The sequence below is a fragment of the Micromesistius poutassou genome (genome assembly GCF_964030765.1).
Source record: "Micromesistius poutassou genome assembly, chromosome: 3".
NCBI classification, from domain to species: domain Eukaryota; kingdom Metazoa; phylum Chordata; class Actinopteri; order Gadiformes; family Gadidae; genus Micromesistius; species Micromesistius poutassou.
The window spans coordinates 6458474-6474566 of record NC_140273.1 but is presented as its reverse complement, the minus strand read 5'-3'; the positions used below and the strand labels follow the sequence as shown (position 1 = coordinate 6474566).

The 16093-nt window shown below is 43.5% G+C and overlaps 3 protein-coding genes across 4 annotated transcripts; 2 read left to right on the top strand and 1 right to left on the bottom strand.

Moving 5' to 3' along the window:
• Positions 1-1590: 1590 nt before the first annotated feature.
• Positions 1591-4603, top strand: LOC311340533 (leucine-rich repeat LGI family member 2-like; the record flags this gene model as incomplete). The annotated part of the gene is made up of 8 exons (XM_084465402.1): positions 1591-1724; positions 1862-1933; positions 2139-2210; positions 2311-2382; positions 2498-2569; positions 3043-3212; positions 3502-3666; positions 3765-4603. The coding sequence occupies 8 exons, from the start codon at positions 1591-1593 to the stop codon at positions 4601-4603; spliced, it is 1596 nt and encodes a 531-aa protein (XP_084321528.1).
• A 969-nt stretch (positions 4604-5572) lies between these two features.
• Positions 5573-13514, top strand: LOC311340942 (coiled-coil domain-containing protein 149-like). Of its 2 annotated transcripts, none has more exons than XM_084465855.1 (12): positions 5573-5725; positions 6327-6473; positions 7142-7174; positions 7305-7412; positions 8780-8896; positions 9313-9485; positions 10149-10221; positions 10294-10378; positions 10860-11007; positions 11514-11590; positions 12198-12257; positions 12929-13514. In XM_084465855.1, exons 1-12 carry the CDS (start codon positions 5672-5674, stop codon positions 13315-13317), a joined length of 1464 nt encoding a protein of 487 aa, XP_084321981.1. In that variant the 5' UTR covers positions 5573-5671; the 3' UTR covers positions 13318-13514. The 2 variants fall into 2 exon arrangements, with proteins under 2 accessions (XP_084321981.1, XP_084321980.1); XM_084465854.1 differs by having other exon boundaries at positions 6312-6473.
• A 189-nt stretch (positions 13515-13703) lies between these two features.
• Positions 13704-15152, bottom strand: LOC311340948 (extracellular superoxide dismutase [Cu-Zn]-like). The gene is made up of 2 exons (XM_084465859.1): positions 15065-15152; positions 13704-14560 (listed from the first exon to the last, which is right to left on the bottom strand). Exons 1-2 carry the CDS (start codon positions 15076-15078, stop codon positions 13957-13959), a joined length of 618 nt encoding a protein of 205 aa, XP_084321985.1. The 5' UTR covers positions 15079-15152; the 3' UTR covers positions 13704-13956.
• Between the last annotated feature and the right edge of the window lie 941 nt (positions 15153-16093).

Here is a 16093-nt window from a genome sequence, read left to right as displayed (position 1 = left end):
ATGGCAGACATGTACAGTTGCTGCCGCTGGTAGCGTGTATTTGGTTACGCTCATGCTCATAGATGACTGATGCCCTGGCAAAGGTCAACAGCTTGTTAGTGGCAGCGAGAACAACCACTGGGACCAGTATTGTCTTCGGGATGGGCGATTTGGCTAGGAGTCAAACACCATAACCAAAGACCCTGATCAATATTATAACCAGTATAGGACTTAGCCAGTATAGGACATCAGAATGCATCAAGGGATTTTTTGTTGGTGATACTCCTGACTTGGTAGAGCGTTGTAGTAGGCCTACAGTAAAATCCATAAGCAACGTACATATACGTTACTGTGTATGTACGTTGATTATGGATTTTACAGTAAGGGTTAGGTTAATGGAAACGTTTTGCCACGTCTCACATCAGAAACTGCCGCTGTCAAACAACGTCTTCCCATAATGACAAAAAATGGCACGATTAATTAGTAAACAATGACCAACAAAACGAATAGGAGACGGTTATAATGAACGTAGTTATAGTTCAGTTCGGTGATAGGTTGAATGTGTTGTAGTAGGCCTAGCAGCTGAGAGATAAGTAGAAAAGGCTGGGTTCAACTTCTGGGTCAACTAAACGAATGCCATGATACAGAGGTGGTTATTGCTTCATTTCAAAGAGATGGGGTGGTTATGAAAGCAAAGACATGTAGCAAATGGTTAATTAAGTAGGGCATCTGTCATTAGGTTAGGTGAAGGTCAAGATGAGGAGATCCTAAGAAGGGGGAAAACTATTTTCATGAAGTGGGTTGCATCATCACCTCAGATGAAAACTACATTAACCACACTATTTCAGTAACAACAGTAAAAATAGTCGAGCATGCTTAAAATGGGGTTCTGGTTCCTGGCTCCGAAATATTTTAATCCTGCCCCCTCTAGTGGCCTATATTAATAACAGCTTCCTAAAACCATGATGTAATGCTGCATGTATTAAATTGTTACAAGGTAGACTGACTGGCGGACGGATAGACTGACAGACAGCCAGACTTCTTCTGTGATGTAATTATAGACGGATATGTTCCAAATTGAATACCCTCTGCGTAATAACATAAGCTGCAACGCGATGCAGTCCGTGCCAAAGGGCGGCATGTCGCAGCCTAAATAGTAGTTGCATTAAGTGACCCCCTCTTCGGCTAATGGCGAACAGTATTAAGATGCTCATGAAATGATTCATTCCTAACTCTCCATGGTGCTGAAGTGATCCAGCATGTCGTCACCGTGCTCAAATACGTCCACTCCCTCATCATAGAGGGCTGCATTGATTTGAATGACAGCATACGTTTCACTGATCTTTCCTTTATAACGATGATGTGATTGTCGGTGTTGGAAGTATTTTGTGTGAGTGTTGTTGGATGTTGTTGGAGAATAGCCTACGTAGCCTTCCGGGATGAAACTGCAACTCTGGGTTTCCAGTAACAGGCGTCTACTGCACTCCATGTAGCCGTCGCAAAAACACAGGGAGCTTGGAGCGGTTTACATTCCGACACTATTCCTAACAATACACTCACATTTGCATCATGGCGGATCTCAAACAATGGCTATTGATGAGTTTTCTCCTCATGGGTTTTAATCTAGCGGTTAATTCTAAGAGGAATTTCAAATGCCCTTCAGGATGCTCCTGCTCCAAGGATACCATCATCTGCGTTGGCACTACGCAAATGCCTCGAACCATTCCGACTGATATCAATTCTTTGTAAGTATAGCAAACTTTTGATCCTAATATAGATGCGGTGCACGGTTTATTATATTGCAAACTGCTGAAATACTGTTTATTCAACGTGAACAGCATGAGTTATGTATTGTATCCGGTGTGTTATTTCTCACACACAGGAGCATGGTGAATGGTTCTATTGCTGAACTCACAGAAGGGCTGTTTGCTCTCATGCCATCCCTTCAGCTGCTGTAAGTTGTTACTTTTTAATTGGGTTAGGCACTATTACAACTTTAGAAATGGAAGACATATGCCCATACCGGAAATAAAAAAAAACGCACATAATGTGACATAGCTTGTAGTAGTAGTAGTAGTAGTATATCATAATAGTTTGTTGTTGATGACCTGATTGAAATGCTTGCAATGTAGCCTACTTCCTTTTTTCTTCTTCTGCAGGCTTCTCAATTCTAATTCTTTGACCACAATAAAAGATGATGCCTTTTCTGGGCTTTCTCGTCTTGAATATTTGTAAGTAAGCTGTAGTCCTTGAGGAGAAAATGCAAATCTATAAAATCTGTAATGACGGTGCAGTACTTCTGCCTAAGAATGCCATGTGCTTGTTTGTTAGATTTATTGAAGGAAACAAGATTGAAACCATCACCAAATACGCCTTAAGAGGTCTACGGGATCTCACTCATTTGTAAGTTTGTGGTCTTCACTTCCATAATGCACATTTCCTCACTGTGCAGTGAGGCAAAACAGGATCATTATAAATGAACGTGTGCTGCTCTTGCCAATCGATTGTTTTGTTTTAGATCGCTGGCCAATAACGGAATGACTTTCTTGCCAAGAGATCTCTTCTTTGACTTGGATTCCCTGCTGGAACTGTGAGTCAGCACTTTTCACTGCAGCAGGAACTCAGCCATCAGCATTTGTTATGCCATGCTTTAGGTTACCTTCTCTCTCTCTCTCTCTCTCTCTCTCTCTCTCTCTCTCTCTCTCTCTCTCTCTCTCTCTCTCTCTCTCTCTCTCTCTCTCTTTCCTCCTTAACCATCTCCTCTTTGCTGATATGCTGAGTGATATGCTTTGCTGAGTGAAATACATAATTAATTATAATTATGTATTTCTCTCTCTCTCGTCCCCCCTTAACCATCTCCTCTTTGCTGATATGAGTGAGATACATAATTAATTATAATAAAAAAACACCACTATATATATACTATTCTATACTATACTATGCAATACGGTACACCGCAGTACACCATGCTATACTATATGACAATGTGGCTCAAGCTATTATTAGAGCAGACCTTGTGGAGATGTTCTGACCCTGAGAGGTCACTGTGCCCCGTCACCCCAGGGACCTGCGGGGGAACTCCTTCCAGTGTAACTGTGAGACCCGGTGGCTGATGGTATGGCTGAAGAACACCAACGCCACCGCGTCCGACGTCCTCTGCTCTGGCCCTGGGGACATGAAGGGCAAGAGGCTCAATGACCTGCCCCTGCCCCCTGGAGAGTGTATCTCCACAGGTGACCCTGTGGACACACACACACACACACACACACACACACAGGCACTCACGCATACAACCATGCACTCATACACGCACGCACGCACACACAAACACACGCACACCATTATATGCGTTATGTTCTTATTTAGAATTGAAAAGTTTCGAGCATATGGATTTATTAAAGTATGGACAAAATATGTAGACCAGATTGGTACAATTTATGTGGAAAAGAGAGTTGTAGAAAGTAAAGACTAAGATAATCTAAACTACCTTCACTGTGTTTGTCTGTTTTGTGCATTTCTTAGACTTCATCCGTCACCAGGCTATCCCTATCCAATCCATGTCAGCGGACATCTTCTCCTCTAAAGAGGACATCTATGTTGCCATGGCGGCGCCTTACTCCAACAGCTGTGTGGTCATGGAATGGGACCACATCGAAATGAACTTCAGAAAGTTTGATAACATTACAGGTTCGGAAGAAATTCTAATCGTACCATGTTGGCTTACACACACTTACTAACTTAACTCTTATAATAAATTCTCACTTTACTAACCGTGTTCTCCGCAGGCAAATCGGTGGTGGGCTGCAAGTCGGTGGTGATTGAGGACCACGTCCTGATCCTGGTCACGCAGCTCTTCGGCGGCTCTCACATCTACAAGTTCGAGGCCGGGCAGAACAAGTTCACCATGTTCCAGACCATCGAGGTGTTCAACATCTCCAAGCCCAACGACATCGAGGTCTTCCAGATGGACGGCGACTGGTACTTTGTCATCGTGGACAGCTCCAAGGCGGGCATCTCCACGCTGTACAAGTGGATGGACCAGCCCGAGCGCAACGAGACCGGCTTCTTCTCCTACCAGTTCCTCCACGAGTGGTTCCGTGACACTGACGCAGAGTTCGTCCAGTTGGACGGCAAGGCCTACCTCATCATCTCCAGCCGTTCCCAGGCGCCCGTCATCTACGTGTGGAACAAGAGCACCCTGAAGTTCATGCCCCACGGTGAGGTCCCCATGGTGGACGAGGTGCTGGCGGTGCAGGCGTTCCGCGTGGGGGGCAGCGAAACCTACCTGGCCATGACCTGCTACATCGGGGACTCCCGGGTGCTGAAGTGGAGCAGCAAGCAGTTCACCGAGGTGCAGGCGCTGCCGTCCCGCGGGGCCATGGTCCTCCAGCCCTTCGCCTTCGGGGAACGCCACTACCTGGCACTGGGCAGCGACTTCTCCTTCACGCAGATCTACCTCTGGGACGCCGAGAGCCAGAGCTTCGTGAAGTTCAAGGACATCTACGTGCAGTCGCCGCGGTCCTTCACGGTGGTGAACACCGACAGGCGGACCTTCGTCTTCTCCTCCAGCTTCAAGGGGAAGTCCATGGTGTTTGAGCACGTCATCGTAGACCTGAGTCTGTAGTGTGGAGCGGCTTCGGCGGGACGGTCCAAAGAGAGTAGGTGGGAGTCGTAATACTTTTGCTTGATGCAACACAATAACATGCTTCGTAAGTCCAAGGTGAATGTTGAGGCAGGTTTCCCTGGATTATTCTTGCACTTCTATTGAGTATTATTGCAGCGATAGAGTGAACGTACAACTTGAAACTTTGTTTTTAATTGCAATATGACTTGGAAAAACCAAAACGTGAAATGCATGGGTATTAAAACAAGTGATGATCTCAATAAAAAAACATCTTTTTATGATCACATTTTTGAGATGTATTACAAATATATATTATCCTAAATCCTTTGGAATACTGACGTCCAGGGTCATTTGTAAAACTGGCTCATAAACAACATCTACAGCTTTTTACATGCCTAACAACATGCCTTGTGTACAATACATACCAGAGTGAAATACTGTGCTTACCAAACTATATGTGAATAATACCTGCAAAACATACATGTATTAGCAATAATGAAATAAGAATATGTATGATACGCTTTTAGAAAAAACTGAGTGCCTAATATTCCTGAATAGCAAAATTGAATGTCTTACTAATCTATTGACTATTACTATGCAATATGTATGTCAAAGTCAGTTACAAGATCATTATTACGTTGTTTATTTGTATATTTGTAATCCCCAAATGATGAATGTGATCAATGCAACTGGGTGAAATAAACAATAAAACGTTGTATAAACCAAAATTGGGCCATAGTGTATGTTACATTTGTAATCCTATTCTACAGAACAGGATACACAATGTCGTTTTTCCCAAAACAGAAAAAGCTATAATGAAACGTCTTTAACTTATATTATATTATATATATTTATTCATATGTGTTACAGTGTTTCTTATTACACGTTTTAATGTGGAATTCCTGACGTGACGTCATGATGGCAGAGGCGGAAGTGAGGTAGACCGCCGGAGCTCCTAACGTCCCGAGCGATAAATGCGTTAAGCTGGTTAACAGCGATCTGTAATGTCGTTTTCTTGAAGGGTGGTGACATTGCTTTAAGTTTAGACCATCGTAGGGTTAACGAAAAATGGTGGATTCAAGCAGACGAAGCGAGAGTGACTGGCAGGGGATGGTGAATGAGGTGAGCTACGACGACTCTAAAGATGCTGCGACCAGCAGCTGTCATGTTATTATGATCATTTCACCATCGCGTCAGTGCTGATCGATACTGTCCATTTGAAATTCTACAAGTGATCCCCCCTGTCGACTGCAGTATAGGCGAGTATTGGTTTCTAAAATGATACGACGAGGACACATGCGACGTTAATGCGATTATCTTGCAATGTCAACGTTTCAATTATTTACCTTTATTTTCATTGAATAAATGAGCTGTCAATGCTGAGGAAACGTATTTCATTGAGTCTAGATCTATTTGCGTGCTCGCACCTTTATAGCTACCAGCATTAATCTGTGCCCTCCCAATGTCAACGGTGCTGTGTGTACTTAGTTTGATACACAGTGTATCTAGACTACAATAAGCGACCTGCTAAAGTCAATAAAGGGACAAATGTGGAAAGGCATGCCATTAGACATTTAGACAACTAAATGCTTCAGACACTACGACGCGTCGTTGCCCTGCTTTAATGGCATGATGCACCTGCTATACCATCATCATCATCATCATCATCATCATCCCCCATCACCATCATCACTGTTTTAAAATACAGTTTGTGGTCTGCAAGCGCAAGTTGGAGAGCAAGAAGGAGGCTCTGCTGATCCTGTCCAAGGAGCTGGACACGTGCCAGCAGGAGAGGGACCAGTTCAAGCTGATGGCCAATCAGCTCAGAGAGCGACACCAGGGGCTCAAGAAGAAGTACAGAGAACTCATTGTAAGCACTTAACATATTCCAGTGATGTTTTATGATTGGTGTTTTTGCTTTTATAGTAATGGCGGCAGTCTGTCATTGGTTGATTCCCAGCCGAAAGGTTGTGGGTTTGAACCCCATTGTTCACAGTCCAGCCCTTGAGCATGCTGCCCTACCTGCTCCTTAAAGGACCATACTGGTAGGGTGATCAAATCCCTCCTTGTCTCGCTTGGCTTCAATAAAACATCTGTTACCAATATTATTTGTGAAAAAAATACTATTTTGTAGAGATTCTGCTGAAGAGCATTAAGCGTGACCTGCCACAAATGTAAAAATGAGCAATATAGCACTTTGTCTTTTGGAAACAATGTGTGTCGCTCAGTACAGAGTTTGGGAAAAACAGTGCAACGCCATATAAGTACTTATATATAAAATATCTCATCTCTAAAGTGCTGTTGTACGTTTGTTCAAAGGAGGCTGAATTGTCAAACCAAAGGGATTTTTTAATGGTACTGGAAACTGTTTTAGTGAACCCAGGCCAGTGGCCCTTTAATGTGTCATAATTAACCGTAGGATACTTTGGATCAAAGAATCGGATGCATGAGTAGTCAATATTAATCTATAGCTATAACTACAGATCATGTTGCGAACCTTAACAGGCGTTTTCTTTTGTATTTCTTCTGTTCTTTTAGGATGGAGATTTGCCTCCAGAAAAAAGGAATCAGGTATTTCGAGTTCCCTGTTTGATTAAATAATGTGTGCAGAACGGATAAACGTTGATGTTATGTTCCAGCCACTAACTGCTCTAGTACCGTCATATTGAGAGGCTGACTGGGTTTGTTCTCCCCACACCAGGTCAACCTGTCCCAACTGCTGAGGGACTCCAGAGAAAGCAACAAGCAGCTGTCGGAGGAAGTGAAGGAAGTGACGCAACGTTTAGCGGAGGCCAAAGGGGACAACAAGGTATGCTTCTGTCCCCACGTCTACCGCTGCATTGTTCAGTACTCGATACTGATTGGTCAATAGCCGAGGGTGGGCATCCATTTTCAATGGATTTTCCTTGATGAAGCAAAAACAATACACTTAAGCCTTGTGGAACAGTCGATAAAAAAACAATAAAAATATACATGGTAACATTAATATATCAGATCATTGTTGGCAACTGTGGTATTAGTGGAGTAAACCACTCTGTGTATCCTAGTATAAGTAAACTATTGGTAAACAACCTCGGTCCCATCACCAACCCTGACTTTCATTACTTTCCAATAAGGGGGTTGCCCTTTATAGTGAAATCCTTGTGGTGTGGTATTCACAACACACTGGTTGTATGTTTTACCAACAGACCTGCTGTCATTCTAAAAAGAAAAAAAAGGGATAGTTACTACCCAGTAAGGTTTGAAGGTTTCAAGTTTTTTTTAGGATCCCCATTAGCCTGGTAAAACCAGCTATTCTTCCTGGGGTCCTCAGGGAAGTGAGGAGTAATAAAGAAAGACTCTACAAATGTTAATAATATTCAAAAGATGGTCTGTTAAAAAAAAACAGTCAAATTCAAGAACAATGAATTTAGTTTCCTCAGAAAAGGATAGTGAGAGTTGTGCTGAATAACAGGAAGTTAGTAAAACCACTGTAGGATCAATAGGTCTAATTAGCTATGAAGCTCCAGCTTGACGCTCCACTTTCCCCTCGACGCGTACCTTATCCAATATCCACAAAAAGAATCCACCGGACCACGACGTGAAGCTTAAAAGGTTTACTTGTCAAAAGAAAAATACAAAAATCCTTTTCCACAACATGAGGTTATGATTTGAGGTGAGAGATAGAGAGAGAAAGAGAGAGGTCAAAAAACTGTGTGGCTCCACGCTTGTTAACCCTGACTGTCTGTCATAGATAGTTAACGCAATAAAGTTACCTCTCACACTTCAAAATAAAAGTAATTAAATGTGCGCATACACCAAAAATAATGCAAGAGCATCGAACTTCAAAATAAAATTCAATATATTCAAAATTACCACAATTGACTATTATATGAAAATCCAAACATTATCATAAAATATGAACTTAAATAAAGCAAATAGGCATTTAGGCTCCTACAACCACTATAAACTCATACTCGTACTCGTGAACTCATTGCTCGTATTTTAAAAACATGTTTCTTAAAAAATAACGAACAAAAACGTTCTATAGTAAGGACGGCTTTTAAAAACATAAATTCTATCTTCGTCTTTCTTTCTTTTTTAACATTTTACACTCTCCCTCGGTCTATCACTTTTGACCAAAGTTGTGGTTGTGAACTGAAAGCTGTAACTCAGCACGTGGGTGTCTCTGTGCAGCTCCTTCGGATGACCATCACCAGACAGAGGCTGGGGGACGAGGAGGTGGGGGCCAGACACTTCCCCGCCCACGAGAGGGAGGACCTGGTGAAGCAACTGGAGCGAGCCAGAGAACAGGTAGGAGACGCGGAGCACAGGATCTGGGCTGAGGCTCTACACTCTGGTCCTTAGAGTTGAGTTTGTAGGTAGGTCTGTGACTCATTATTGTATGGTCTGTTTATGAACATACCCTAGACTGCATTCTTAATTTCATTGATAACTGTTCCTGTTATTACTGTGTGTATATTTAATAAATCATTAATAACCAATTAACCTAAGGTTCTTAACGCATTAAAACAATAAATGTGTGTGTGTGTATGCATATATGTGTGTGTATGTGTGTGTATGTGTGTGTTCGTGTGCATATATGTGTGTACGTATATACCTGTGTGTGTGTGTGTGTGTGTGTGTGTGTGTGTGTGTGTGTGTGTGTGTGTGTGTGTGTGTGTGTGTGTACGTGCATGTGTGTGTGTGTGTGTGTGTGTGTGTGGCAGAATGAGCTGCTGGAGCACAGTGTGAGGTCTCTGACGGACGAGCTGCAGGACATCAGCTCGGAGCGCAGCGTCTTCCAGGAGAAGGCCCACCGCCTCAACCTGGAGATGAACCAGATCCTGGGCAACGACCACATCCGCCTGCTGGACGTGGACGCCCTCTGCATGGAGAACCGGTGGGTCGGAGCGCCTCTTTTGAAAGGCGCCCATTCACACAAATCTCTACCCCCTTGAGACCGTCCTGATTTGCACATCAATCTGGCATCAGCTGGGCTGCTTTGATTTCCAAATATGGCCTCTTCCTTGTGTGTTTCAAAAACTTCAGCCAATCAGAGTAACAGTGCTGCTCTCTTCGCTCTCGCCGAATCTGGTTGGATGTAGAGCAAAGACATATTTTGATCAGAGATAAAGGCTACTGTGTGTTTTTTTGTTAGATTGCATAGCGATGTTAAAAGTCTATTTCAGAAAAACTGATTTGATATCTTCACTTTCCTAAGGCGCAGCCATTTTTTTTTCTTTTTCTGAAGACTATTCACTCTCCTTGCTCATAATGAACTGAAACTCCTCCCCCGAGCACTGGTCCTAGAATTTAGTATCTTTTTGGAAAATAATTTAAATGGGATTGGGCCAGGCAAAATGTGAACTTGTAGGATAGTCTTAAATTCCACCCACTAAAAAACGAATCTGAAATTGACATTTCTAAAAATATGTCCACTAGTGACATCACAAGTGGTAGAGTAAGTATATTCAGGTGAAAGCTACATTAAGAAGCATTCTTGAGCAAGATGTCTACCCCATTGGCTAACCAATTAACAATGTAACCTACCGCTGTCTCCCAGGTATCTACATGAACGCTTTGCCCATCTTCAAGAGGAGGTCAACATCCTCAAGTCTAATTTAATGAAGTACAAGGTGCGTAAATATCATCTGACAGGTTGGAAGAGAAAAAGCACTCATGAATAATAAACAATCCCTCCATTTCAGAACGCGCTGGAGAGCCGAAAGAACTGCAAGTTTAGCGGTAAACCCAACAGCACGGCTCTCACGGGCGTGTTGTCTGCCAAACAAGGTGAAGCCAACAGAGGTCACATCTTTGTACTTTATGCTTGATGAACAGCTTTATAGAAAATATGCATTCCATGCAAGGGTTCAAATTCTTATATAGAAAATATGGGTTTTGGTCTAACTGCCTTACTTTACCCAAAGCAATCAACCCTGTTTTGCCGAATTGGATTTACAAATCTGCAAATTTAGGATATCCAGATATGTATTGTATTAAATATTTGTTTGTATATTTAAAAGCAGATGATTTTATTCAAAGAAACATACTTTTATTAGGCATTAGGCATCTTGCACAACGATGCCTACACTGCATAGTGTATCATAAGAACTTATAAGAACTGCATAGACAGTGGTCATTGGGGAATCAAACCCATTGCCTTTAGTCAACACCCTAGCTGCTATATTGTCCTTCCTTCTACCTAAATCTACTAAGGATTCCCCTTCGGTTCTTGTGGGTTTACATGTTGGTTTGGTTTCCCTGTCTACAGTCCAGGAGCTGTTGCTGTCTGAGGAGAACGGCTGCAGTCTGCCGGTGACTCACCAGTCCATCTCGGACCTCAAGTCGCTGGCCACGGCCCTGCTGGAGACCATCCACGAGAAGAACATGGTGATCCAGCACCAGCGGCAGACCAACAAGTACAGCACCGCATCACCGTCCTATTAGTTAATAGTATAAGTTCAAATATAAAGCTTAAAGTATCTCACAGCCATAACAAGTTTTTAAGCAGGCCAGAACAGAGGAAAGAGAAAAATATGATAGAATGTCAGTTGATACATGCCGCGCTCCACCTAGGTGGCCTTTATTGGCTTCCTCCAGACCAAGGACGTAGGGTGCTGATTGGGGTTTAAGTGTTTTTTTGCAGAGGTTGAGTATAGTGATGCATGTGTAGTGATGATTTCTCAAAGTAGTGTGGAAGCCTCACCCAGCGCCAGAGTCCAATGAGTCTGACTCAGGCCAGGTGAGGCTGCTTAAACCCGCCATCATCCACACACACACACACACACACACACTCCAAAGATGTGTCGACACATTTAGTGTTCGTAAGTGTTATGGGATTCTTTTTTGATGTGAAATCACCCATGAGGGCAAAGCAAAGGTCCTTTTGTGTTTTACAAAGTCCTTTCCCACCCACCGTGTTCAGAATCCTAGGAAACCGTGTAGCAGCGCTGGAGAAGAAGTTAAAAACCCTGGAAGTGTCTGGACTGTGGAGCCTCCCAGGTAGACACACTGACACCCTGACCATGCCATGAGGAGCACAGCCAACATCGCCAAAGAGAATGTCAGACGTCCACTCACATAGAAAACCCAAAGTCGATTATTTTAGCCTTTACAGAAATTAACGGCCTATATCTTCTTCCATTGCGTCGTAAACACCGATGGGCCTGTCTTTTAAATCAGTTTGAGTTTAGTAGTAACTAGTTGGTTGGTGAATTACACCCATCTTGGGGATAACTCATTCTTGGGCTTCCTGGAGAGATAAACTGCAAAATTGAATCTGTTCTTCCTTTCATCTTCTCTTCTTTTTCTCCCTCTTCCTGCTGCTTGGAGGCCTGACCTATAATGTTTCCCTGGGATTATGCGGAAGTACGTCTATTGTGGTTGATCCAACCTTTAACTCTCTCTGTCACTACCTCTTTCTTTTTCTCCATCTCATAATTTCTCTCCAGTATCTGCTCAAATGACTCAAATCTGAAATCTTAAACTGAAACTTCAATTGTCAGTATATTTCTCATCATCCTCATGGTGCCCATTCTTGCGTGGCAATGGCGGTACTGCAGTGTTTTAGTAAAGTAAAGTAACTTTTTTGTGGTTGTTCTTGGGACAGAGGGAAGAGGGAGCACCACTCCAGACGGCCCCCCACAGACTGTCCTGCTACCCCAACACAGTAAGCATTCTGGAGCTCTCTGATTGGCTCCCTCTGGGTCACATGGACTGTGCTGCAACTAACTGCAGTGGCGGATCTAAGCAGCAGCGGATGGCTTTGACGTACTGGGTTTCTCTGTCGTGTGGATAGGCCAGGCCCTGTGGCCCAGGATGCCCAACGATAACTGAAGAAAGTTATTACCTTGTATTGAGTCAGTCTGTTTCACTGATGATTCACTCAGACACAGTGTTTGTGTTTGACTTAGCTTTGTGAGTTTACCAGGCAGCACCTCAATTGTAGAGAGAGAAAAATAGTCTGGTATGTGGTGTAGTGTGGACTGTATTTGATACAGAAGATTAGTATATAGAGCCAATTCACCTGTGTGGTGGGCACACAGAAGTTATTGAAAATCCCAAACTAGGAACTAGAATCAACGTAGCGGTTCCATCTATAGAGATATTTCTAATGGGTTCTAAAGAGCACAGTCCTCCATAAACTGAGTTTGCATTGTTGGACATTTAGTCTGTGGGATCGATGGGCCTTTCAACGCTCAGCGTTATTTGATAGCATGTCGATATTTGAGACCTTTTTCCTCTTGGCTGGACGGCGCAGCAGTCACTGCCTGATAATGGGGCTTTTGTCAGCCTGCCTGAAAAAAAAAAAAAAGTAAAAGTGTCGTTCTACATTCCCAGGCGAGGGCAAGTCAGCCCTGACGCAGCAGAACACCCCCGTCCACGATGACCAATCAACATCCGGCTTGAGCGATGCCGACCAATCGCAAAGAGCCCCACCATCGCCATCACCCGACTCCACGGAGATCCCCGGGACAGAGCAGCAGGCCGGCAGTGGTGCACCGGTCTCACCTCTGGCCAGCACCCCCGACCCCGAAGAGGGTCTGAGCCGCCAAGACGACGGCGAGAACGCCAACAACCAACTGCAATCATGTGACCCCACAGAGTCTGTGGCTTCACCCGGTCACCATGGAAACGACTCCCCCATCGTACAGGAGCCAAGTTGCGGGTCTTCTGAGGATCTGCCCGAGAACCCTGGTTCCCCCCTGAGGGAAGAGGAACAGTCCTAAGCCGTCTAGTCCTAGACAGAGTGTTACGTGGAGCCTAGGGGAGGAGGCTCAGGAGATGCGTATGAATCAAGAAAGGCCCCTTAAAGTAAGGCCCCCGCGGTTCTGGAGTCATGGTCACATATTGATGCGTACATATTGACATGGATATTTGTATACCTTTTTTTTTCCACCAAAACAGAGAATGTGTCCCGTCGGCAGAATGTGTGTGTTGTGTCAAAAATGTGTTCTCAATGTCAATCAGCAGCAAACTCCAAACCATATTACACAGTGTGTGAATATCTGTAAATAAACCACCAAATGGACGATATATTAATATATTTATCATTTAGTCATTTTAAATGTAAAATAAATGGAGGCGGAATATACGTGTAGTCCAGGCCACATAGTGCACTTTATTATGTTAATAAAATACCTTGAGAACTGAGTCGTATCAGGTCTGTATGCAGATGTCATCATTGTTACATCAAATGATGAATTTTACACCAAATGAAGCAATCAATGGTTCAGCAAAGGCTGTCATCAATGTTAGACCAAGTTATGCAATCAATGGTACATGATATAATGGCATCCATGGTACATCAAAAGATGTGTTCAACGGGTCATCAAAGCATGTCATCAATGGTTCATCAAATGACACAATCAAAGGTACTTGTTCCAGAGGGCATCTGAAGAGAGCCCTATCACGCAGCACGCCAGCCTGGTACCGGCGTTCCCGTGGAGAAGACTCTCAGCGTTGCCACCGTTACCCATGTCATCCGCCTTCAGGTGCAGCACCACGCCCCTGCCGAGGACCGACTGAGGTCCAAACAGGGTGGCGTTGGCGTATTCCTTCAATTCCATGATCTTTCCGTTCTTGACAGCAAAGTTACCGAAGTCACCTGGGTGGCCGGGGTGGGACACCCCGTTCGGGTTGTAGTGGGGACCGGTGGAGGTGCATCCCCCGCTGATGTCTCCAAACCGGTGGACGTGAATGGCTCTGGGGTTCGAGGTACCCATCGGAAAGCCCCCAATGATAAAGCGAATGTTCAATGTTCCGTACGGGAACTCCTGCTTAAAGAGCACGTGACCGTAGACCCGTTCGAGGTTATCTGCGAGCCCGCTGCTCGGCTTCATTCTGCACGCTGCGTACAGGGTGTTGTTGAATTGGAGGACCTCTGGCGGAACAACAGCATCCTCACAATCCTGACCCCTGGCTTCTACCAAGAAGACCAACAGGCTGATGAACAGAGCGCGCCACTTTGACCTGGAATACAAACAAACCACGGTCAGTCCTCTACTTCCCCCCTCCTTTTTTACAACAGGATTATGACGTGTATTTTGTTATTACGCAGCGATGCCTGGTTCACTACTAAAGACATCTGGATGAAACAATTCTACCGATAAGGACAGACAACAAAAACGAAATCAAACACAAAAAGATACTCGCATCCTGAAAGAAAATTATAACATTCAATACTCGAAGTTCGTTCATCTTCGCCTATTTATGTTGTAGGCCTACTTATATGGACGCATTTTGGAGAAAATAAAATAAAGCAATCGTTTAGCTTTTGCTTTGTATAAATACACAGTTAACTAGGCCACCATGTTCTGGAAGAAAAGCCACTTAATAATCTGTAGCCCATGAGCCTATAATCCAACATTACACAACTATTAATATTTCATCAGATGTTCTGTGGATAGGTTAGTGGTTTTCTGTGGGAAAAGTCATTTAAAAATGCAAAAGGCGATTTAGTCGAGGTAGACTTACCCGTTTTGAAGCATGATTAAAAAGCGTGTTAACAAAAGTTTGGTCGTCAGTGTGTCCGTTGTGGTTCTGAAGGTAGACTGTCCGTCATGGGTCCATCGATCTGTTGCTCAAACCAGTCGATGGGCGTGGCGAGGGGCGTTCCTAGGTTTGAGGACATTCGGGGCTTAGGGGGGTAGTGCCGACCCCCCTAAAATATATATATATATATATAATACAAATTACCACGGAATTACTTCTTTAGACAGATATACTCTGCCTGTTTCTCATTGTGAATAAGTAATGCTTATAACAATGAATAATATGTAACTTAGTAACAATCTATACATTTCTTTTGATTTATAGTTTTTGGGATATCTACGTTTCCCGAAGGTTTGCAATGAATGATATAATAATTGATTGCATTTGCATTTATACAGACCTTCAGGTACCCAAAGCGTGTGTGTGTGTGTGTGTGTGTGTGTGTGTGTGTGTGTGTGTGTGTGTGTGTGTGTGTGTGTGTGTGTGTGTGTGTGTGTGTGTGTGTGTGCAAGGTGGGAGCTACACTTCATCCACCTCTTGGGTTGTTTGTTTCATTCGAGAATTGATGTCATCTTGTGTAAAAATTATTAAAAATCATAAATAAATCTAATTTAGACCTGGGAGAACCCTGGTTCCCCCCAGGAGGATGAGGAACAGTCCTAAAGGTGCTATGTACGTGTGTGTAGACGGAGTGTTACCTGGAGCCTGAGGGAGGAGGCTCAGGAGATGCATACGAATCAAGAAAGGCCGCATAAAGTAAGGTAAAAAGTGTACATATTGACGTGGATATTTGTAAAAAAAAATTCTAGTCTGCCTAAATAATAATTGATTACATTTGCATTCATACAGCTCTTTACTATAGTACCAAAAGTGTTTTACATAGTCAGTATGTGTGAGGCAGATTGGCCCCTAGGATACTCTTTGGGTTGGGCTCCCCTTACTCATCATGCTTTACTAGAAAAAAAGGATTTAGTGCCATAAAAGTACACTAAAAATATTACATGGCCTACA